The following is a 24,836-nucleotide window of genomic DNA, read 5'->3' on the forward strand; positions in this document are numbered from 1 at the left end:
CTTTCAATTTGTCAATATATTTTTTAGCGTTGATTGTAGCTCATTTTCATATTCTGCTAACTGTGCTGTGTAATCAGCGAAAAGTAATATTATTATTTGCTTGAAGACGTGCATGTTTGCATATTGTATGTTACTTTGGGAGAGGTTTTCACCTAGCCAGACGCCCTTGCTATACTTAAATGACATGGATAATTTATTATTGTCACCTGAGATAGGATTTGATATTTTGGTATAAACATATATATGAAAAGTTAATTTTTATCCGTCAGAAAGAAATTCCTGCTATGCCGTTATGTAGTAATTTTCTCAAAAGATTCGTTCTTGAAATGTCTTCAAAAGCAGCAGCAAAGTCAACGTAGAAGCATATGAGTTTTTTTGTTTGACCTTGATAAGTTAATTTATTTGTGTAAAACGAAAATATGGTCACTTGTTGAATATTTTCATCGAAAGCCGGCTTCATTTTCAATTAATAAATGGTTCTCGCTGATAGTCAATCTACTACTAAGAACCGAAGTGAATTATTTCTCTAAAAATATCATCAAAACAAAATGAGAGACTTGCTAGAATATTATCATTTTCTATTATTTGATTTGTTAATTAACATTTGTACCGATTATTTCTCCGACCAATATAAAATGAGAATTTTCATAATATACATTTAAAATTAGTATTTCTCTGACCAAACTAAATTGAGCAACTTCATTATAAACATGTTTTTAACATAAAGATACGTGATGGTTCTGTTGAACCGAAAACAATCTAGGGCATGTGTTAAAATGGATATCTTATATATGTCAAAAATCAGGCCTTGTGGTGAAGTAGTATCGAACAACATTAGAACATTGAAACTCTGCCAGTTTGAGTCCGATATGGGAATCTTGAGTTTATATTAGGAACGATGAAATCTGATTGTATTCAATAATAATCAACATTCTTCATGTGACTTATAAACAAATTTACATATGCAAATTGTTCAACTACATATATTGTTGATTATACTATTTCAAATTGAGATGAGACAAGTGCAAGGATGAGATAAGACAAGTGCATGGTTGAGATGAGATAAGTGCATGGTTGAGATGAGACAAGTGCATGGTTGAGATGAGACAAGTGCATGGTTGAGATAAGACAAGTGCATGGTTGAGATGAGACAAGTGCAGATAAGACAAGTGCATGGTTGAGATGAGACAAGTGCATGGTTGAGATGAGACAAGTGCATGGATTGGCTAGTTGGCTTGTTACTGTACTTATTTTGGCATTCATAAACAAAAAAAAAAACACTTCAGCATATTGTAGCTTAAAATATTATTCAACGCTTTGATGTTGTTATCCGCTATATGCATTTTAGAGATCTTTCTGATATATTTTAGACTAACATTGGACTAAATGAAGATAAGGCGAGTGAATATGGATGTAATCGACAATCCCAAGACACAACAATGGCTACAGCAGCTAAAGGCCGTGTTCATCACGAGGAAAGCTATTTCGCATTCTGTCCGAGGCAGTTAAATTATATACAAATATTATTTCGCTTAAGAGAATATATCAGTGACCACCAGAGCACGGAAGAATATCCGACATGGCGAAATTTTTTGTCGTTTTATGACGTATTTCGTGATGAAATACAACTCCAACATAAGCAGAGACCGTTTCGGAAGAACGCCCCGTCTGATAGTTGGTACAGTGACGAGTTTGTAAGCTGTCCTCGGACAATGACGAGATATGACGAAACGACCAGCTGTGAACATATCGACCATAACAAAATTGCAGCCTTTATCCATAACTACGGACGTTTTCCAGGCCACAGTGGAGTCATGTATGAACTTGAAGACTGTTGGTTAATATTCTGTTTTTTTTTTATATTGTGGACTTCGTTTGTGTCTTGGTTGTCTTTTAGCAACTTAACAACGCTAGGTGAGATATTCAATCCATTAGAACCGAAATTCACTTCTAAGATAAAAAATAAAATCTTGATGAGAACAGCGGCGTGCTTACCAAAGCAAATCACTTGCAGACTGTACTAATATGGACATGTTAATGTTTACAAAACGGCATATATCTTTCACGTGTTTTCAGCTTTCTCTCTTCTGCCAATTGCAATTTCCTTGAACTGTTTTAAAGTCAAAACTTTAAATAATCTTACCACAACGATCTAACTTCTGATTCACAACTTCATGCATGCTGCTTTATATCGTACATGGAGTTAAAAGGCCTCTCCATCAACTTGTGGCCGTACATATTTGGTTAATACCCCTTTAATGTAAGAAATATTTGCAATTATCTCTGAAATATTATTTTTATTCATTCCTACAAAACAAACATATCTGTACGATATTTTCGTCACATCACTGTATACTCCCCATGTTTTTCTCACGCTTGGTAACACTTTCTTTGCAATCAGAATCTCCACGATTCTTCAAGCGTATAAATACAAACGATGTTAACGTTATAATCTAATAAGAATTTACGCCAGAAGTTTACAAAACAGGTTATACGTGTATGATATGATTCTTAATTTAAACCAAAAGTAATACTTTATCTTCATGTTGCACGATTTCTTGTTTATATAATTTGTATAAATTGGTTGCGCTATTGATGCAAATAATTAAACACAAAATGTATGAAAACTACACACAGTACGCTAATAAAAACATACCAATAACTATTTTTTATCTTCTGCATTACTAAATACTAATTACCAAAATAATTACGTACATTGACATAAACATAACATTATTAGATACGACCCTCTCCCATGATATTATACCTCTGTCGATATGTATATGATATTTTATATTTACAATTGATAAGTACTCATTAATTATTTATTTTCAGATTCCATAAAGGAGCTGTTTAATTTATGTGATAATTCTATAAGCACAGTGTTTGTATTTGGCTCAACACTGATTAGGTAACTGAAAAGTGGTACGAAGAGCCTCAACCTACTCTAACGGAAAATGACAAATACAAAGCGAAACGTAGCGACAGCGAAGTCCTTGATTGAGAGAATTTCAAGTGTTTAAAGTACTTAAATTAAAACAAAACATATATTGTCCTCAAGGAATTTATGAGAATGCAACATCCATTTTAATACTCCCCAGCAAGCTCTTGAACTGGCTACAAGAACAGAAGGTGATATTCATGTGTTTGACAGTTATATTAAGAAATATGACTAAAACATGAAGGAAAAAATGTATTTGTTTGACTCATTTGCACTTTAAAGCTGCACTTTCACAGATTGAACGTTTTGACAACTTTGTTTTATTTTTTTCTGTCTTGGAACGAGCCAATTTGTGCGAAAATCCATGGAAACCAGTAATATAAGACTGCTGACAAAAAAGGTAGATCGCGGATGTTTATATTTAAGTTTAAAAATTGATGTTTTATGCATTTTTCTTAAACCGTTAGTAACGGTTTAAACCGTTAGTAACGGTTTAAGTCATAAAAAATTAATTTTCGAACGGAAATATGAAAATCTATGATATGATTTTTTGTCAGCGATCTTATATTATATTATAAACTAAAAGACTGTGACATATAGAACTTTAGCTAACATGGGTTATGCAAATATAGTACATTGTTGTGTATACAAGTTAAGGTTATATAATCTAAGAACTCATATTAATTTTCACATAATCTCCTCGTAATAAATGTTGTTGTTTTTTTTCAATTCAAACTGAGATTTTTTTCTTGTTTTTGCAAATATAGCACTTTGTTGTCATGTAATGGGCAATTAAGCCAGTGAGGGTACTTTTTCGTTTTGCGCGTTTATCTCCCTTAGTTAGAATTAGGCCATTTCTGCAATGAAAATGTGTTACTGCGAAATTTGTATTTTCTTTATAATTAAGGATAGTTTTGGGTTACCCACAGAGTAAGAACCTATTGAATTCATTCCATTATTATTTGATAAATCATTTCCTTGCGCTGATATTTTCTACATTTTCCGTTATTATGTATTTTTCTTGTTTGTTTGTATGCAGGGGTCATACTTGTAAATTCTCGTTTTTCATTTAAACTATTAATAAGTGTTTGCTATATCATTTAAGTATATTTGAAGTTTCTAGGCATTAACTGCATTAATCTAGCAGTCCAGATTTAGACTTTTAAAGGAAAACTAAGTAAGCTTGTCTTAGTAATGTAGCGTAACCGCATAGTTGCACGATTACCGCCCTTTGTTATAAATTAGCCATTTGTGTAGCGTAACCGCATAGTTGCACGATTACCGCCCTTTGTTATAAATTAGCCATTTGCATTTACAAAGTTAAATGTCTGGCGGTGTATTTCAAAGGTTAGTTTTACATTTTATACTTATTTATTCCATACAAATATTTTATTAGCGACAATAATTATTTAAGAAATCATGTTAAACATTATTAATTAACCTGGAGTTGTTTTCATAAAAAGTATAAGTGAAAATAAAGCTGTCTCCCTTCATGTTTTCGGAAAGTGGAATATACCCATTTTTCCCATCTTAATAATGAGCTCGTCCGCCCGGTGAGTATATAAGCGCGTCGCTCGGCTGAAAGATTCATTCTGTGTTTGACCGCCGTCGAGGTAACATCAAACAGTAAACCAGAAATGGTCTTTTGAAGGCAAATAATTAGAGTCTTGACCTTCTGGCTGTTTAATATTGAACTTAGAGCATTGTGAGCTGTGGTATAAAAAGGCACCAGGAACTTGACATCTATAGGGTTATCTAGCGTTCCAGTTCAAGTAGCCAGTTACATAGAGCATTGCAATCTAGTCTGGTGAACGGAGCTGGTGGCTAGAAACTCTAGTAAGCCTCATACCTGACACCTGCGTTGGCCACAGAGCATTGCGATCTGCGCGCTGACAAAGGTTAAGATGTTTTGCATCGCAAATAAACAAGCTCCCGTAAGGTTGATTTTGTTTTAGCCCACCAATCATTTTTCGAATTTGTTTAAATCATAAGGCAACGTAGCCTGAGGAAAATTTATATAAGAGCAATCCATAAAAGTTCTACGACACCGATTGAACATACAGCTGGCATGTTACAGTAACTATATTTTTTCTGTAGGTAATTTTGCTTGTTTGAATATAGTTTTAGTTTGTTGTAGATTTCCACCTTCCCCTGGGAAGTTTGTATTGGAATAAACATAAAAAACATTACAAGCACATTGTAATTTTTAATTAACGTTGAATTCATATCATTAAAGTAAACATGAATGATAAAACATACAATGTTGCGGCCTGGGAGTGAATGACCGATTGAATAATGGAATGAATAAATGATTAAGTCGTGTGGTTAAGTCGTGTTGTTAGGTCGTGTGGTTAAGCCGTGTGGTTTAGTCGTGTGGTTAAGTCGTGTGGTTAAGTCGTGTGGTTAAGCCGTGTGGTTTAGTCGTGTGGATTAGTCGTGTGGTTAAATCGTGTGGTTAGAACGTGTCGTTAAGTCGTGTGGTTAGGTTGTGTGGTTAAGTCGTGTGGTTAGGTCCTGTGGGTAAGTCGTGTGGTTAAGTCGTGTGGTTAAGTCGTGTGGTTTGGTCGTGTGGTTAAGTCGTGTGGTTTAGTCGTGTGGTTTAGTCGTGTGGTTTAGTCGTGTGATTAAGTTGTGTGGTTGGCTCGTGTGGTTAGGTCATGTGGTTAAATCTTGTGGTTAGGTCGTGTGGTTAAGTCGTGTGGTTAAGTCGTGTGGTTTAGTCGTGTGGTTAAGTCGTGTGGTTAGCTCGTGTGGTTAAATTGTGTGGTTAGCTCGTGTGGTTAGGTCATGTGGTTAAATCGTGTGGTTAAGTCGTGTGGTTAAGTCGTGTGGTTAGCTCGTGTGGTTAAGTTGTGTGGTTAAGTTGTGTGGTCAGGTCATGTGGTTAAATCCTGTGGTTAAGTCGTGTGGTTAAGTCGTGTCAAGTGGCATTAGCACTGCAACGCCATAACATCAGCATCAAAATTTGAAAACAAAAACTGTACAACATACCGATGTTTATATGCAATTGAATTACAATAGCAATATAGATGTAGATCAGATGATATATTCCTTTACAATAATGTAACAAATGTGTATTTCATTGATAACTTTGTAGTCATACATTTTGTTTGTTTGTTTTGGGTATTTGTCAAATCTTCAGTCGGTATGGACATAAAATATTTTTTTTCAAGTGTTTTGTCAATTCATATGTCAAATAATAATAAAAATGTTTTTTACATATAAATTATGATATGTATATATATATTTATATGTTTTGTCATTTGCCTTTTTCCAGGAGAATTCCAAAATGAAAACAGATTTAGAACAAGTTTATTGAAGTATCTTTATATTTTGTTTACATCCGTGAAATTTTTATTAGTGTGTTTACTTACGGAGCCACAGGTCCGTATTTTGAAATTATAATACAGCATCAAATTAACAGGTGTGAACAGCAGTGATATATTTATTGTAAGTTGTTAATTTCGTAAGGAACGACAGGGATCGAAAAACGATAAAACAGACAAGAATCCAATGTTAGAAATTGTCTTTAATGAACTCTCGAAGACTCAAATTTTAGCACCTTTTGAACTAAAGTAGACTATCCAAAACGAAGTACAAGAAGATTAATGCATTATCAACCCAGTTAAATGTGTAGTAATATAATACAGGAAAATTATATAATTCGTTAAAGTATAAAGCCCTTTATTGATATACGAACGGTGTGTGTGTTTGCGTGCTGTCTGCGTGCGTAAGAGCGTGCGTGAGTGCGTGTGTGAGTACGTGCTTGCGTGAGTGCGTGCGTGCGTGAGTGAGTGCGTGCTTGCTTGAGTGCGTGCCTGTGTGCGTAAGTGCTTATGTAGGTTTGTGAGTGCATGTGTGCGTGTGTGAGTACGTGCGTGCCTGCGTGCGTGCCTGCGTGCGTTAGAGTGTGTGCGTGCGTGCGTGCTTACGTGCGTGCGTTCGTGTGTGCATGTGAGTGTGTGTTAGTTTTATAATATTTTATTGCTCTTTTGTAAACAGTATAAATTACATGCAATTTACACGTTATTTACACGAACACTTATAATCAAATCGAACAAAAAGAACAAAATGGTTGGGCTACAAGTTATAACAACATTAGTTTCAGCCCTTCCCAGGCGTCAATATCGTTATTGAGGATGATATCAAAAGAAACGTTTCGTTATTTGTATGTATTTAAAAACTTCAATAAAAAGTACACTGTTTTCATCGACTGTGCTATTTTCTTTCTAAAATAATAATTTACTTAAAGGATGAAACATTCGAGTATTTTTAAAAAAAATAACACGCGTTCTTCGCCGTATCTACTACATTTAAAGATGCACTCTTACTCCCAAATACGATTTACCGCAATTAAAACAATTGTTTAATTTTCCCCCAAAAATGGATTATATGTCAAAAACAATTATTCTTATGAAGGATGCCGAGTTTAATTTGAAAAAAGGTACAGAAAATACGGTATTTCTACCTTATGACACGATGGAAGATTGCAGTACTTACTTAAAACTTTTAGCATTTACCAATCATTTAATATTTATATATTTTATATAGTATTTATATTTATATATCACTCGTGTTATCAGTAATTAATATTTTCCATAAATGCATTATTAAGTAATAAGTCAAAGGTTTATCATTCAAAGTTTATGCTTGTTATACATGTGTATGTTTTAATTTTGAATAAGAGTGTCACTTTAAAGAAATAATGTTCTGCATCTTCTGTGCCTTGTCCACAGTCACAATTAGGATTATCACGAAGATAGTTTATGTGGAGATGTGCATAAAGGTTGCTGCACGCATTTCTGATTCTTGTATGGTGGAGATTTGAAAGTCTCTCTCTGACAAGATATTATTTCGGAACCATTGAGCATTTGCATGTATATTTTAAAGATGCCTTAAATTCATTAAGCGTGTTACTGTTACGAAGGTGAACATCAAGCCGGTTCCACAAAGCAATGGAAGATGGGATTGTTGATTTCGAGTAAATACTTAAACGTCTAGGTATAGTTACATAATTATGTCTGTTTCGAAGCGGATAATTGGTTATTTGTTCAAGTGTGTGTGTGTGTGTGTGTGTGTGTGTGTGTGCACTTGTGTGCGTTCGCGCGTGCGTGCGCGCGCGTGTGTGTGTGTGTGTGTGCGTGCATGTGTGTGCAATATTATTACGATTTGCGTTGTTTATTATAGCGGAAAAAACGCTTTCTGTTGACTGTTCCAATGTGGTAACCCAATTTAAGCTTTTGCATTAACTTAAATTATGTGTAGTACATTTATGCTAATACTAATATATTTATAATTGATATACCAATAGTGGAAGGGTTTTGAAAAGCAAGCAACACTGGATAAACAGCATTGTTAAAATAAAAATTTAAATTATCAAAGTACGACTAAGTGTCTTGGAATTTGAAAAAAAAATATGCCCTGTTTATATTTGTTAATACACAAAGAATACCCTGTTGTTTTAAAACAATTATTATTATTATTATCATTATTATTATTATATTACTATGATCATTTATTTTATTATCATGATTATTATGATTATTATGATTATTATGATTATTATTATTATTATTATTATTATTATTATTATTTATCTATTATATTTTTTTACTTTTATTATTATTATTATTAATATTTTAATAATCATTATTATTTATCTATTTTTTTTACTATTATTTTTATTATTATATTTTTTAGTATTTTTATTATCAATATTATTATTATTGTTTTTATCATTATTGTTATTATTATTATTATTATTATTATTATTATTATTATTATTATTATTATTCATTTTATTATTATTATTATTATTATTATTATTATTTCAATAATAAATATTATTCATCTATTTTATTGTTTTACTATTATTATTATTATTATTATTATTATTATTATTATTATTTCATTACTAGTATTATAATTATTCTTATAATTCTTATTATTCTTATTATATCTATTATTGTTATTCTTCTTCTTCGTATTATTATTATTATTATTATTATTATTATTATAATTATTATTATTATTATTATTATTATTATTATTATTACAACCTACTATGACTACTACCAATACTAGTGTTAATACTTCTTCAAGAAACATGTCATAATTATAACAAAACATCATTTCACAGAATGAGCGGGAAGGTCTTTTCTCTCACTTGAAAGACTTATACCTGGAAAAGATTCACATGTCAGAGGAGCAGTTCATACGACTATCGCAGTCTTTCATTAAAGCGGGAGGTACGTCATTGCAGTTGTGGGATTGTTCCATAGAACCGGAATATCAGAATGAATGCGAGCAGCAGGTAGTATCATCTGAGTGTACAACACGTATTTTACTTGGGTTTGTTACCATCACAGTAGAGGGGTTTATTCGACTTATTGACTACGTGACCAGATGCGGTCATTCCGTGGACTTTCACTTGGGCTCAACAACCCTGGAATCAAACCCTGCTGTTGAACAACCATCCTTACCGATGTTGGTTGCACAGCCTATCTCAGCTGATTATACCACGGAGTTGGAACTATCTCTTATTAAGATGTCAACAGAACAAATGTGTCAAATCGTCGGTAGGATTAATCAACTCGACCATTCAGTAACATTAACATTGGAGGTGTGTACCGTAAAATCAGACGAGTACAATCCGCTGAGGCATCAGATGGTGCCTCCTCCAAACACGTCACTAAACTATACCAAACATATTAAGATCAAACACATGGATATATCGGAAACATTGTGTTTGTATGTTGCTTCCAGTGCAATTTATTTTGGATACACGTGTGAGATATCAGCATGTTTTATACTGCCCAGTGAAGTGCCGCATGCAGACAATCTTCACTTTCCCCAGATGGCTGCCATCCACTCACCTGGTCATACAGCAAAACTCAGATTTTATATCGTATCAATACCACAACACGTAGTTGAGCGTCTCGCCAGCCAAGCGGCAATATCTGGACATTTGGTTGAGTGTGTGTTAGACAAGTGTGAAGTAGGGCCTCCCCCGGATGTCTGGTCATTGAAGGAAAAGATTAAGGAAGACGCTGCCATTCAGATCGAGGAATTCGAACCAAACAACGACGAGCTTCCATTCAGTTTTGAGCCTGGCCAAATATGGAGCATTCGTTTTAAAACAACCGCAAAGAAGTAAGTGAGTTTACGTTATATAGAGTGTGGATGTGTATTAAAATTGCCATTCTAGCCTTTATTTAAAAACTGCACTCTCACAGATTGATCGTTTTAACAACATTTTTATTGTTTGTCTTGGAACGAGCAATTGTTTTGCGAAAATCCATAGAAACCAGTGATATACGACTGCTGGCAAAAACTTAAATCGCAGACGTTTATATTTAAGTTCAAAATGTTATTTTTATGATTTTTTCTTTAACCGTTAGTAACGGTTTAGGCAATAAAACATTTATTTTCGAACGGAAATATGCAATTATGCAATGGGATTTTTTGTCAGCAATCTTATATCATTAGACAAAAAAAGTTGAAAAAACGGTAAATATTTGAGAGTGCAGCTATAAGTACGTAAAACGGTTACACTTGCAATAGCCACTTAAAGCCTTTATTCAAATACACTCGAATCTCAGTGGCTCGATATTCCAGGGACCGGCTAAAATACTTCGAGCCTCGAGTGTATCGAGCCAAGCGGGATTTCTTACTGAATGTGTATTTTTCTTTGGTTCATTAAAGAACGTCTTGTTTAAAACTCATTTGCTATTTGCTACGTTATATCCGCAAAAGAAGAGTATTTATTGGAAATAGTTATCGTAATGTTTGCGACATGACGCGTTTGATACTATAAAAATATCAATTTTATTTTGTTTTTTAATTAATTTAACTTTAAACACATATATGCGTAAACAATAAACACGCAATATTTATAGGTTAGGTTGTACCGGGTCCTTTTCTAGATTGATCAGCATTTGACTTTTGTATAAATACAAATATATATATTTGGAGAAACTTTCCGAGCATTATTTTATGTAAATGACGCTTTTTAAAAAGATTTGCAGATGTAATGATACAATTTTGACGTTTGTACACGAGCCAATTAAAATCAGAAATTAGAGTAATAGCATGTTTGCTCAAACTGTTAACCTACTTAAGTTTGATACTAATTATGATTCCGATCAAGCAGTTCTAATCGATTATGGCATTGTGCTAATTGTGTGATATTCCTACATGAGCCCGCGAAAATGACATCGAGCAACGCAAACAAAACACAGAGTCCGTAGGGACCGCGAAAATGACATCGAGTGAGGAAACATATCGCCACTCACGATATCGAGCCATACTATCGGTAACAAGTAGAGAAACGATCCTTTTAATCCAGTTCGAGCCAACGAGTATATCGAGCCTTGCAATATCGAACCAACAGTATAACGAACCATTCAATATTGAGCAAACGAGTATATCGAGCCATGCAATATCGAGCCAACAGTATATCGAGCTATGCAATATCGAGCCATGCAATATCGAGCCAACGAGTATATAGAGCCAATGAGTATATCGAGTCATATAATATCGAGCCAACGCTTATATCGAGCCATGCAATATCGAGCCAATGAGTATATCGAGCCATGCAATATCGAGCCAACGTGTATATCGAGCCATGCAATATCGAACCAACAGTATAACGAACCATTCAATATTGAGCAAACGAGTATATCGAGCCATGCAATATCGAGCCATGCAATATCGAGCCAACGAGTATATAGAGCCAATGAGTATATCGAGTCATATAATATCGAGCCAACGCTTATATCGAGCCATGCAATATCGAGCCAACGAGTATATCGAGCCATGCAATATCGAGCCAACGTGTATATCGAGCCATGCAATATCGAGCCAACGTGTATATCGAGTCATACAATATCGAGTCATACAATATCGAGCCATGCAATATCGAGCCAACGAGTATATCAAGCCATGCAATATCGAGCCAACGAGTATAACGAGTCATACAATATCGAGCCAACGTGTATATCGAGCCATGCAATATCGAGCCAACGCGTATATCGAGCCTTGCAATATCGAGCCAACGTGTATTTCGAGTCATACAATATCGAGTCATACAATATCGAGCCATGCAATATCGAGCCAACGAGTATATCGAGTCATACAATATCGAGCCAACGTGTATATCGAGTCATACAATATCGAGTCAACGAGTATATCGAGTCATACAATATCGAGCTATGCAATATCGAGCCAACGAGTATATCGAGTCATACAATATCGAGCCAACGAGTATATCGAGTCATACAATATCGAGCCAACGAGTATATCGAGCCATGCAATATCGAGCCAACGTGTATATCGAGTCATGCAATATCGAGCCAACGAGTATATCGAGTCATGCAATATCGAGCCAACGAGTATATCGAGCCTTGCAATATCGAGCCAACGAGTATATCGAGCCATGCAATATCGAGCCAACGAGTATATCGAGTCATGCAATATCGAGCCAACGTGTATATCGAGCCATGCAATATCGAGCCAACGAGTATATCGAGTCATGCAATATCGAGCCAACGAGTATATCGAGCCATGCAATATCGAGTCAACGTGTATATCGAGCCATGCAATATCGAGTCAACGAGTATATCGAGCCATGCAATATCGAGCCAACGTGTATATCGAGCCATGCAATATCGAGCCAACGTGTATATCGAGCCATGCAATATCGAGCCAACGAGTATATCGAGCCATGCAATATCGAGCCAACGTGTATATCGAGCCATGCAATATCGAGCCAACGAGTATATCGAGCCATCCAATATCGAGCCAACGTGTATATCGAGCCATGCAATATCGAGCCAACGAGTATATCGAGCCATGTAATATCGAGCCAACGTGTATATCGAGCCATGCAATATCGAGCCAACGTGTATATCGAGCCATGCAATATCGATTCAACGAGTATATCGAGCTATGTAATATCGAGCCAACGTGTATATCGAGCCATGCAATATCGAGCCAACGTGTATATCGAGCCATGCAATATCGAGCCAACGAGTATATCGAGCCATGCAATATCGAGCCAACGTGTATATCGAGTCATGCAATATCGAGCCATGCAATATCAAGCCAACGCGTTAAGTCTGTTCGGAGTTTGCAGTTTTCAAATAAAACTTGTGCAGGTATATATTTTTAAATATTAATGCAAAACCTATTAAAAGGTGTGAAATACATTAGCGTATTGAGTATCTTTGTGAGTTTCAATGCTTCATTAGAGTCTCACCAATACAAATTAAAACAACATAATAGATACAGTTTTAAAAAAAATGCCAAATATTATTCATACGACCATGACGATGTATCATCTATTTTAAGTACGAATCCTAAACGCGTGAAATATTGACGAACCAATGTATTTCATTTATAATATAGTTTTTATTGCACACCGGATAGGCATTTCTGGTTAATTTAGCCATGCTGGAATATCCTATCTGGCACCCCATGCCATATGAGTTACGCGCAACCCAAGTTCTTATTGATTTCAATGTTTTGTTAATAAAAAGGAAACTGTGTCATTTCAATAAAGAGCATATAGATGAATAAGTATGGAAGGATCTTCTTGATATAAACAGTGATCTTAATTGACTACGGGTATTGATTTCAGTAAGGAACGCCGCACGCGCGTTTTGTTGAATTGTGCAAAAATGCAGTTTCTACATCAATATTTCTATAAAATAATAACTGTAGGTATGCAACCAAAAATAATCATGATTTTTCCGACAAGCCTCGTTCGCGACTTAAGCGCATGCACTCTGATCGGATATTTCAATCCGGGCCGGAAACACATGATGGATATTATAAGTAATGACAGTGAAAGTGACGCAATCGTTGTCTGTAAGCCTGATGCCCTACTGGTTATGAATATGCTAATGCGTCGGGCGGATTTAAAAATAAATAATATTATTCCAAACAGCCAAACACTATAATGTCGTTTAAACTATGTTTTATTTTAAGGATGAAACTCAGTTTAACTTCTGGGGTGGTATTCAATTTGCAACTTAAGTAAATCTTAGGGTCATACATCATTTACTTCATTCACTGTATTGGGCAGTTATAAATAACAAGTAATCCGATTAGCTACATCGTTCTTAAATCCAATTAGAAAAATAATGAATACCAGATCAGATGTTTCATAGTTTAGATTCACACTGATTTGAAACGACTTAATAAGCTAATAATGATATAGCTTGTTTGTTTGAAAAAAGTAACTGTTCTTTAAAAATAAAACGGATATCAAATTATAACCTAGCTGAAATGTTTCTCTCGATTCAGGTCTGCACTCGCAGAGTCCACTGCAGAGAAGCCCGAAGTTACGGAATGAACACGCATGTAGAACGGACGTCGGAATGTTTGACAACGTGAGATCACCACGGAGAGTTCATTCATGCTAAGTGTTATTAGAACGTTTTACGAAATTCGTGCCTGCAATCTGGTATTAGAGCTCAATTATACAAAGTGTACAAAAAAAATGCATAATTGGTGCCTGCAAAAGGGATACTTAGAGTACATTCATACAAAGTGTATCGAGAATTGCAGGAATCGGGAGACCGGGAGAGCATTCATACAAAGTATAACGCGAGAGACATTTTGTGCCTGAAATGGGGAGACGGAAGTGATTTGGAGTTATTTTTGTAGATTTTTAAATGAGTTTTTTTAGGGTGTGTTCCTGTAAATATTTTCTTTGACAGTATTTTCACAATGTATAGACATGTTCCTTTGTTTGTATCATTTGCACCAAGTTTTAAAAGAACGTATTAAAGGTTGACAATGATACAGGTTCTTTATTATAGGATGAAACAACTATACTTCTTTAATTATAGCATTTCCTTTTGGCACCTTTTATCAAGATTTCTTCTTTATTTTGGCCCCCGTTATAAATAGAACTTTATCTTTTCCATTTGGCCCCCTTCATCAAGATTTATCGTTTCAAGTTGATCCCCTTTTTCAAAATATTCCTGAGCATTTCGCGTTAGCGTTTACATATGGCCTCCATTATCAAGAATGCTATTATACATTTAACCCCCCCCCCCCCCTTTATCAAGAGTTCTCTTTTTGGTATTGCCTAAATAATCAAGAATGCTATTGTCCATTTAGCCCCCCTTTATCAATAGTTATCCTTTTGTATGGCCTACATTATCAGGAATTATATTTTCCATTTAGCCCCCTTTTATCAAAAGTTATCCTTTTGTATGGCCTCTTTTATCAATAATGCTATTTTTCGTTTAGCCCCCTTTATCAATAGTTATCCTTTTGTATGGCCTACATTATCAGAAATGCTATTGTCCATTTAGCCCCCCTTCATCAATAGTTATCCTTTTGTATAGCCTACATTATCAGGAATGATATTTTCCATTTAGCCCCCTTTTATCAATACTTATCCTTTTGTATAGCCTCTTTTATCAAGAATGCTATTTTTCGTTCAGCCCCCTTTATCAATAGTTATCCTTTTGTGTGGCCTACATTATCAGAAATGATATTTTCCATTTAGCCCCCTTTATCAATAGTTATCCTTTTGTGTGGCCTACATTATCAGAAATGATATTTTCCATTTAGCCCCCCTTTATCAATAGTTATCCTTTTGTGTGAGCTACATTATCAGGAATGATATTTTCCATTTAGCCCCCTTTATCAATAGTTATCCTTTTGTATAGCCTACATTATCAGGAATGATATTTTCCATTTAGCCCCCTTTTATCAATAGTTATCGTTTTCGTTGTTTTGGCCTCCATTATCAAGAATGCTATTTTTCATTTGGTCACCTTTATCAGGAGTGAAAACGATCGGTGGAACAGCCAGACATTGGACTTTGATCATTTTATAGATATATCACTCTGATGTAACAAAGACGCCATTTGCCATTCTTGTTTTTGATATTGATATGTTTTATTTATGATATTGACTGTAAGATGTGCGTGTATTATTGATTTTGTAATAATCATAATGCTTGTAAAAGTAGTTTTGTCGTTTTGAAGGAATTATGAAAAATAGTTATCATTGCTTATTGATTTGAGTTTAACCTGTTTATTGTTCTACATGAACAACATAATAAGTAATTAATAATGCATGTGTTCTTGGATACCTACGTTTGTATTTATCATTGGTTTCAATAACACCCCGAGACATGGGACATTTATAACAATACAAAACTTTCAGATAGAGATAAGACTTATTGAACGATTGAACTACCTCTCTTTCCTAACTTCATTCATATATCATAATTTGTGTGTGTTTTAAGATTACATATACAGTATGTATCATTGGAGGAAAAGAAAGAAGCAAAAGCGTGTATAACATACTGTCTGATATAAACAGTTTTCCATGATTCATGTTTTCTCTTTTTTTATACGTTCATGAACATTGTTTCAATATCCTTAATCAGTCAGAATCTATTGATACAGAAATAATTGTGTCAATATGTTCCTATTCATATGTTCTGATCATGATATATGATAGTTGGATGTTTGCTTTGTGCAACTTGTAAATATGATTTTTTTAATGAAAATACGATATTTTGTATTGAAAAACACGAAGAAATGAAAAATAGTTCGAAGAAATGAAATATAGTTCGAAGAAATGAAAAATAGTTCGTACTTCTGTGCACGTTTTGATGCATTTCGTGATAAATCCATTACTTACAAGAATTTTAACCCTAGATTTCTAATTTCTATCAATTGTAGTATTCCCTTGTAAGTAAATAATACTAATAAGTAAGCGGTACGTTAAATGAAAGATCATTGTATGATTATTTTTTTAGCTTTGAATAACCTGTGAAAATCTTGTTTTGGTACATAATTGAATTCAGGACGAAAAACTTTATGAAAAACGGTAAGAAATCAATATGTACACGTTTCATTGAAATTTACTTATTAAGAATATATCTGTATATACATTAACCTTTGTTATTCATATCAGTTGTAGTATGCTCATGTAAATAAGTACATTGTTCATTTATTCAACTGATTAGACGGTACATGTACGTACTGAACATTGTATGATGTTTTGTATTTTGCTTTGTATAACTTGTGTATATAGTTATTGGATGAGTTATTGTTTTCTTAAACGGAAAGACGCATTGTTTTATTGGTAAAGAATTGAATTTATAACAAAAGAAATCATGAAAAACATGACACCATTTGTATTTTGCTTTGTATAACTTGTGTATATAGTTATTGGATGAGTTATTGTTTTCTTAAAGGGACAGACGCATTGTTTTATTGATAAAAATTGAATTTATAACAAAAAACTTCATTAAAACACAAAGGAATCAATATGTGAACGTTTCCTAAAATTTCATTTTATGGAAATTTCTGCATATAATTTTAAACCTTGGTTATTCATATCAGTTGTAGTATTCCCATGTAAATAAGTACATTGTTCAAATATTCAACATATTAGACGGTACATGTATGTACTGATCATTGTATGATGTTTTGTATTTTGCTTTGTACAAGTTTTGAACATAGTTATTGGATGAGTTATTGTTTTGTTTAAGAGAAAGACGCCTTAACAAATGAAGTTGACAGTACAAGAACGTGCGTTAAATCTTCTTGCTTTTCCATTGTAATGAGCATAGTGTTGATGTATTGAAAATATAAAACGTCACATGAAAGAAGGATAATGGTGTCTGTAATTCATTTACATTTCGTAAGTTAATTACTATACTGTTCAATTACTGAACGCAGTCGACGTTACATCAATGTATATTGATTGACACAATAGGTGGCTGATATGTATTTGCTTTCCCAAATTGTAATTATGTTTTTTTCAATTACTGAGCTAAATAGACGGAACATGAACGTTAGGTAATGGTGTATGCAATTCATTTACCTTTCCCATGTTCATTTCTATTTTGTTCAACTTGTTGAACTTAGTAGATATAACATTGCAGTCCATTTATGGTGTCTGCAATTCATTTACTTTTCAATGGTTAATTCCTATATTGTTAAGTTTATAAACTTAGCAGATGGAACATAAACGTAAGTTAATGGTGTCTGCAGTTTATTAAATATTCGCATATTAATTACGATATTGTTCACTTATTGAAATAAGAAGACGTAATATTAACGCAGGCTTATGGTGTCTGCAATTTGTTAACTTTTATAAGTTAATTACGATATTGTTCAATTACTGAACGTAGTAGATGGAACATTAACGTAAGTTAATGGTGTCTGCAATTTGTTTTTCCATATTAATTACGATATTGTTCACTTATTGAACAAAGTAGACTTAATGTTAACGTAGGCTTATGGTGTCTGCAATTTATTAACTTTTTATAAGTAAACAACGATATTGTTTACTTATTTAACTACGAAGACGTATTATTAACGTAAGCTTATTGTATCTGCAATTTATTTGCTTTTCATAATTATTGCGTTTCGACTTGAGGGTGTTTAAAAAAAAATGGCAAAGGTTTTTTATTTCGAAATATGGCCAAATTTTAACTGTCTAGGTCGCAATCGTTTACAAGTTTCAGAATGATATAAGTGCTTTTTTATTCAGTCTTATGCAGTTTATAAAAGAAAGATATAACTTTATTGGATAAAGTCAAATATTCCCAATCGTGAATTAAATATCCATGCTTTGGAAGCTTTCAATCACCCTTATTGTTTATAGAAATGATGTAAACTATAAGTGCTGCAAGCATGCTGTGTAAAAGACCTCTGATATAGACACAATTCATGGATGAATTTGTTCTATGTATGAATGGTGTGTAATAACTCTATGTGTGGATGGTGTGTAATAACTCTTTGTATTGATATTATATAATAACTCTATGCATGAATGGCTTGTAAAAATATATTTTTGGATGGTATGTAATAACTGGATGTATGGATGGTTTATAATATCTCTATTAAGATCGTGATTGGAAACTCTATATGTGCATGGTGTGTACAACTATATGTGTGGATGGTGAGTTCTAACTCTATATAAGGGATTATGTTTTATCACTCTATGTATGGACCGTGTGTAATAACTTGCATGGAATCATTGTAATAATCATATTTTATGGTGTGTAATAACGCTTTTAAATGGATGATGTGTAATAATTTTATGCGTGGGTGCTGTGTCACAGCTCTATGTGTGTATGGTGTGTAATATAACTATATGTATGTATGATGCATTCTTACTATATGTGTAGTAAATGTATGTATGGATAGTTAACATTAACTCAATGTTTGTATGGTGTGTAAGAACTATGTGTTTGGATAATGCATTCTTACTATATGTTTGGAATATGTGTAATAACTATATGTATGGATAGTTAACATTACCTCTATGTTTATATTGTGTGTAAGAACGATTTATATGGATGATGCATTCGAACTAAAAGTATGGATTGTTTGTAATAAGTATTTGTATGGACGATGTGTAGTAAATGTATGTATGGATAGTTAAAATTAACTCAATGTTTGTATGGTGTGTAAGAACTATGTGTATGTATGATGCATTCGAACTTTATGTATGGATTGTTTGTAATAATCATATGTATGGACGATGTGTAGTAACTATGTATGGAGTGTGTGTAATAAGTATATGTATGGACGATGTGTAGTAACTATGTATGGAGTGTGTGTAATAAGTATATGTATGGACGATGTGTAGTAACTATGTATGGAGTGTGTGTAATAAGTATATGTATGGACGATGTGTAGTAACTATGTAGGGAGTGTGTGTAATAAGTATATGTATGGACGATGTGTAGTAACTATGTATGGAGTGTGTGTAATAAGTATATGTATGGACGATGTGTAGTAACTATGTATGGAGTGTGTGTAATAAGTATATGTATGGACGATGTGTAGTAACTATGTATGGAGTGTGTAATAAGTATATGTATGGACGATGTGTAGTAACTATTCATGGCGTGTGTGTAATAAGTATATGTATGGACGATGTGTAGTAACTATGTATGGAGTGTGTGTAATAAGTATATGTATGGACGATGTGTAGTAACTATGTAGGGAGTGTGTGTAATTACCATATGTATGGACGATGTATAGTAACTATGTATGGAGTGTGTGTAATAAGTATATGTACGGACCATGTGTAGTAACTATGTATGGAGTGTGTGTAATAAGTATGTGTACGGACGATGTGTAGTAACTATGTAGGGAGTGTATGTAATAAGTATATGTAAGGACGATGTGTAGTAACTATGTATTGAGTGTGTGTAATAAGTATATGTACGGACGATGTGTAGTAACTATGTATTGAGTGTGTGTAATAAGTATATGTATTGACGATGTGTAGTAACTATGATTTGAGTGTGTGTAATACCTATATGTAAAGACGATGTGTGATAACTATGTATGGAGTGTGTGTTATAAGTATATGTACGGACGATGTGTAGTAACTATGTATGGAGTGTGTGTAATAAGTATATGTTCGGACGATGTGTAGTAACTATGTATTGAGTGTGTGTAATAATTATATATAAGGACAATGTGTAGTACCTATGTATTGAGTGTGTGTAATAAGTATATGTACGGACGATGTGTAGTTACTATGTATTGAGTGTGTGTAATAAGTATATGTAAGGACGATGTGTGATAACTATGTATGGAGTGTGTGTAATAAGTATATGTATGGACGATGTGTAGTTACTATGTAGGGAGTGTGTGTAATAAGTATATGTAAGGACGATCTGTAATAACTATGTATGGAGTGTGTGTAATAAGTATATGTAAGGACGATGTGTAGTAACTATGTATGGAGTGTGTGTAATAAGTATATGTACGGACGATGTGAAGTAACTATGTATGGATTGTGTGTAATAAGTATATGTAAGGACGATGTGTAGTAACTATGTAGGGCGTGTGTGTAATAAGTATATGTACGGACGATCTGTAGTAACTATGTATGGAGCGTGTGTAATAAGTATATATAAGGACGATGTGTAGTAGCTATGTAGGGCGTGTGTGTAATAAGTATATGTACGGACGATGTTTAGTAACTATTCATGGAGTGTGTGTACTAATATGGCAATACAGTGGAGTCGTATTTTTACTGTAAAATGAACATATCTAGTGCTGTTCATAAATAACTATATTTTGATTAAAATTTAAGCCAATAATTGAATAGATGTGTGTATGATATATATACTGTTTTAAGAGATTGAACAAATGTGTTTATATAGTGTATTTTGCTACTAGAGATTGAGTCAATGTGTGTATTTGATATACATTGCTATGATAGATTGAATAAATGTCTGTGAATGATCTGTTTTGTAAATTTACATTTTGGTTACATTTACATTTGGTTTTCTCCAATATAAAATTAAGCAAATTATTGCGAAATCTTCATGGTTGTTCTATCGTATTTGGTTTGGAAGTATGGAAGTCAGGTTGCCGGTCAACTGGCGTATCTTATGACAAAAAAACTACGTTTTATTTGGACAGGTAATAGTGGCAAAAGCGGTTTGGTATGTTACCATACATGGAGTTAATGTAATATAGAATAAACATAAAGCTCTCTATAGCAATTTCACAGCTCTCTGTTAAAATGAACTAAAATAAGGCTCTCCCATCTGTAGGGTGTTGTAAGGTGAAAAAAGAGCATAAAGCTGTTTCTTACAAATCCACAACTCTTAATGAACCAAGCGTGCGCAGCTCCATCTTTATTGTGTTGATAGTTGTAATACAAGCATTAAACTGTATCTAACAAGGCCATAACGCTCTGTTAAAATCAACCAAGCGTGCGCAGCTCAATCGTAATGGTGTTGGTAGCTGTAACATAAGCATAAAGCTGTATCTAACAAGGCCACAACTCTCTGTTAAAATGAACCAAACGTGCGCAGCTCCATCTGTATGGTGTTGATACTTGTAATATAAGCATAAAACTGTTTCTAACAAGGCCACAACTCTCTGTTAAAATGAGCCAAACGTGCGCAGCTCCATCTTTATGGTGTCGATAGTTGTATTATAAGCATGAAACTGTATCTTACAAGGCCATTACTATCTACTAAAATGAACCAAGCGTGCGCAGCTCAATCTTCATGGTGTTGATAGTTGTAATTTAAGCATAAAGCTGTATCTAAAATGGCCACAACTCTCTGTTAAAATAAACCAAGCGTGCACAGCTCAATCTTCATGGAGTTGATAGGTGTAATAAAAGCATAAAGCTGTATCTAACAAGGCAACAGCTCTTTGTTGAAATAAACCAAGCGTGCACAGCTCCATCTTTATGCTGTTGATAGTTGTAATAAAAGCATAAATTTGTATCTAAAAAGGCCATAACTCCATTTAAAGGAACCAAGCGTGCGCAGCTCAATCTTTATGGGGTTGATTATTGTAATATAAGCATAACACTGTATCTAAAGAGGCCGTAACTCTCTGTTAAATGAAACCAAGCGTTTGCAGCTCAATCTTTATGGTGTTGACTCTTGTTATATAAGCATTAAGCTGTTTCTAACAAGGCCACAACTCTCTGTTAAAATGAACCAAGCGTGCAAACCTCAATCTTCATGGTGTCCATAGGTGTAATATAAGCATAAAGTTGTATCTAACAAGGCCACAACTCTCTGTTAAAATGAACCAAGCGTGCTTAGCTCCATTTTTATGGTGTTGATAGTTCTAATATAAGCATAAAGCTGTATGTAACAAGGCCACAACTCTCTGTTAAAATAAACCAAGCGTGCGCAGCTCTATCTTTATGGTGTTGATAGTTGTAATAAAAGCATAAAATTGTATCTAACAAGGCCATAACTCTACTTAAATGAACCAAGCGTGCGCAGCTCAATCTTTATGGTGTTAATATGTAATATAAGCATAAAGCTGTATCTAAAGAGGCCATAACTCTCTGTTAAATGGAACCAAGCGTGCGCAGCTCAATCTTTATGGTGTTGATAATTGTAATATAAGCATAAAGCTGTATCTAAAGAGGCCATAACTCTCTGTTAAATGGAACCAAGCGTGCGCAGCTCAATCTTTATGGTGTTAATATGTAATATAAGCATAAAGCTGTATCTAAAGAGGCCATAACTCTCTGTTAAATGGAACCAAGCGTGCGCAGCTCAATCTTTATGGTGTTGATAATTGTAATATAAGCATAAAGCTGTATCTAAAGAGGCCATAACTCTCTGTTAAATGGAACCAAGCGTGCGCAGCTCAATCTTTATGGTGTTGATAATTGTAATATAAGCATAAAGCTGTATCTAAAGAGGCCATAACTCTCTGTTAAATGGAACCAAGCGTGCGCAGCTCAATCTTTATGGTGTTGATAGTTGTAATATAAGCATAACGCTTTATCTAACAAGGCCACAACTCTCTGTTAAAATGAACCAAGCGTGCAAACCTCAATCTTTATGATGTTGATTCTTGTTATATAAGCATTAAGCTGTTTCTAACAAGGCCACAACTCTCTGTTAAAATGAACCAAGCGTGCACAACTCCATCTTTATTGTGTTGATAGTTTTAATATAAACATAAAGCTGTATCTAACAAGGCCATAACTCTCTGTTAAAATAAACCAAGCGTGCGCAGCTCCATCTTTATGGTGTTGATAGTTGTAATAAAAGCATAAAATTGTATCTAACAAGGCCATAACTCTATTTAAATGAACCAAGCGTGCGCAGCTCAATCTTTATGGTGTTGATAATTGTAATATAAGCATAAAGCTGTATCTAAAGAGGCCATAATTCTCTGTTAAATGGAACCAAGCGTGCGCAGCTCAATATTTATGGTGTTGATAATTGTAATATAATCATAAAGCTGTATCTAAAGAGGCCATAACTCTCTGTTAAATGAAACCAAGCGTGCGCAGCTCAATCTTTATGGTGTTGATAATTGTAATATAAGCATAAAGCTGTATCTAAAGAGGCCATAACTCTCTGTTAAATGGAACCAAGCGTGCGCAGCTCAATCTTTATGGTGTTGATAGTTGTAATATAAGCATAACGCTTTATCTAACAAGGCCACAACTCTCTGTTAAAATGAACCAAGCGTGCAAACCTCAATCTTTATGATGTTGATTCTTGTTATATAAGCATTAAGCTGTTTCTAACAAGGCCACAACTCTCTGTTAAAATGAACCAAGCGTGCAAACCTCAATCTTCATGGTGTTCATAGGTGTAATATAAGCATAAAGTTGTATCTAACAAGGCCACAACTCTCTGTTAAAATGAACCAAGCGTGCTTAGCTCCATTTTTATGGTGTTGATAGTTGTAATATAAGCATAAAGCTGTATCTAACAAGGCCACAACTCTCTGTTAAAATGAACCAAGCGTGCACAACTCCATCTTTATTGTGTTGATAGTTGTAATATAAGCATAAAGCTGTATCTAACAAGGCCATAACTCTCTGTTAAAAATAAACCAAGCGTGCGCAGCTCCATCTTTATGGTGTTGATAGGTGTAATAAAAGCATAAAATGGTATCAAACAAGGCCATAACTCTATTTAAATGAACCAAGCGTGCGCAGCTCAATCTTTATGGTGTTGATAATTGTAATATAAGCATAAAGCTGTATCTAAAGAGGCCATAACTCTCTGTTAAATGGAACCAAGCGTGCGCAGCTCAATATTTATGGTGTTGATAATTGTAATATAAGCATAAAGCTGTATCTAAAGAGGCCATAACTCTCTGTTAAATGGAACCAAGCGTGCGCAGCTCAATCTTTATGGTGTTGATAGTTGTATTATAAGCATAACGCTTTATCGAACAAGGCCACAACTCTCTGTTAAAATGAACCAAGCGTGCACAGCTCAATCTTTATGATGTTGATTCTTGTTATATAAGCATTAAGCTGTTTCTAACAAGGCCACAACTCTCTGTTAAAATGAACCAAGCGTGCAAACCTCAATCTTCATGGTGTTCATAGGTGTAATATAAGCATAAAGTTGTATCTAACAAGGCCACAACTC

General features: G+C 34.1%; 1 protein-coding gene across 10 annotated transcripts in view; it reads left to right on the forward strand.

Annotated features, from left to right (window-relative positions):
• LOC128222544 (uncharacterized) overlaps positions 1-21,195 on the forward strand; it is a 144,653-nt gene extending 123,458 nt beyond the window's left edge. For 9 of the 10 annotated variants that reach the window (XM_052931597.1, XM_052931599.1, XM_052931600.1 and 6 more), the window contains 2 exons: positions 9,081-10,093; positions 14,249-21,195. In XM_052931597.1, the coding sequence (XP_052787557.1) occupies positions 9,081-10,093; positions 14,249-14,297 (1,062 nt within the window). In that variant the 3' untranslated portion in view covers positions 14,298-21,195. Of the gene's footprint in view, positions 1-7,868; positions 7,943-9,080; positions 10,094-14,248 lie in introns of those variants that run through there. The other variant, XM_052931606.1, reaches the window with a different exon arrangement.
• Positions 21,196-24,836: the final 3,641 nt, after the last annotated feature.

The sequence above is a fragment of the Mya arenaria genome, chromosome 16 (genome assembly GCF_026914265.1).
Source record: "Mya arenaria isolate MELC-2E11 chromosome 16, ASM2691426v1".
NCBI classification, from domain to species: Eukaryota; Metazoa; Mollusca; class Bivalvia; order Myida; family Myidae; genus Mya; species Mya arenaria.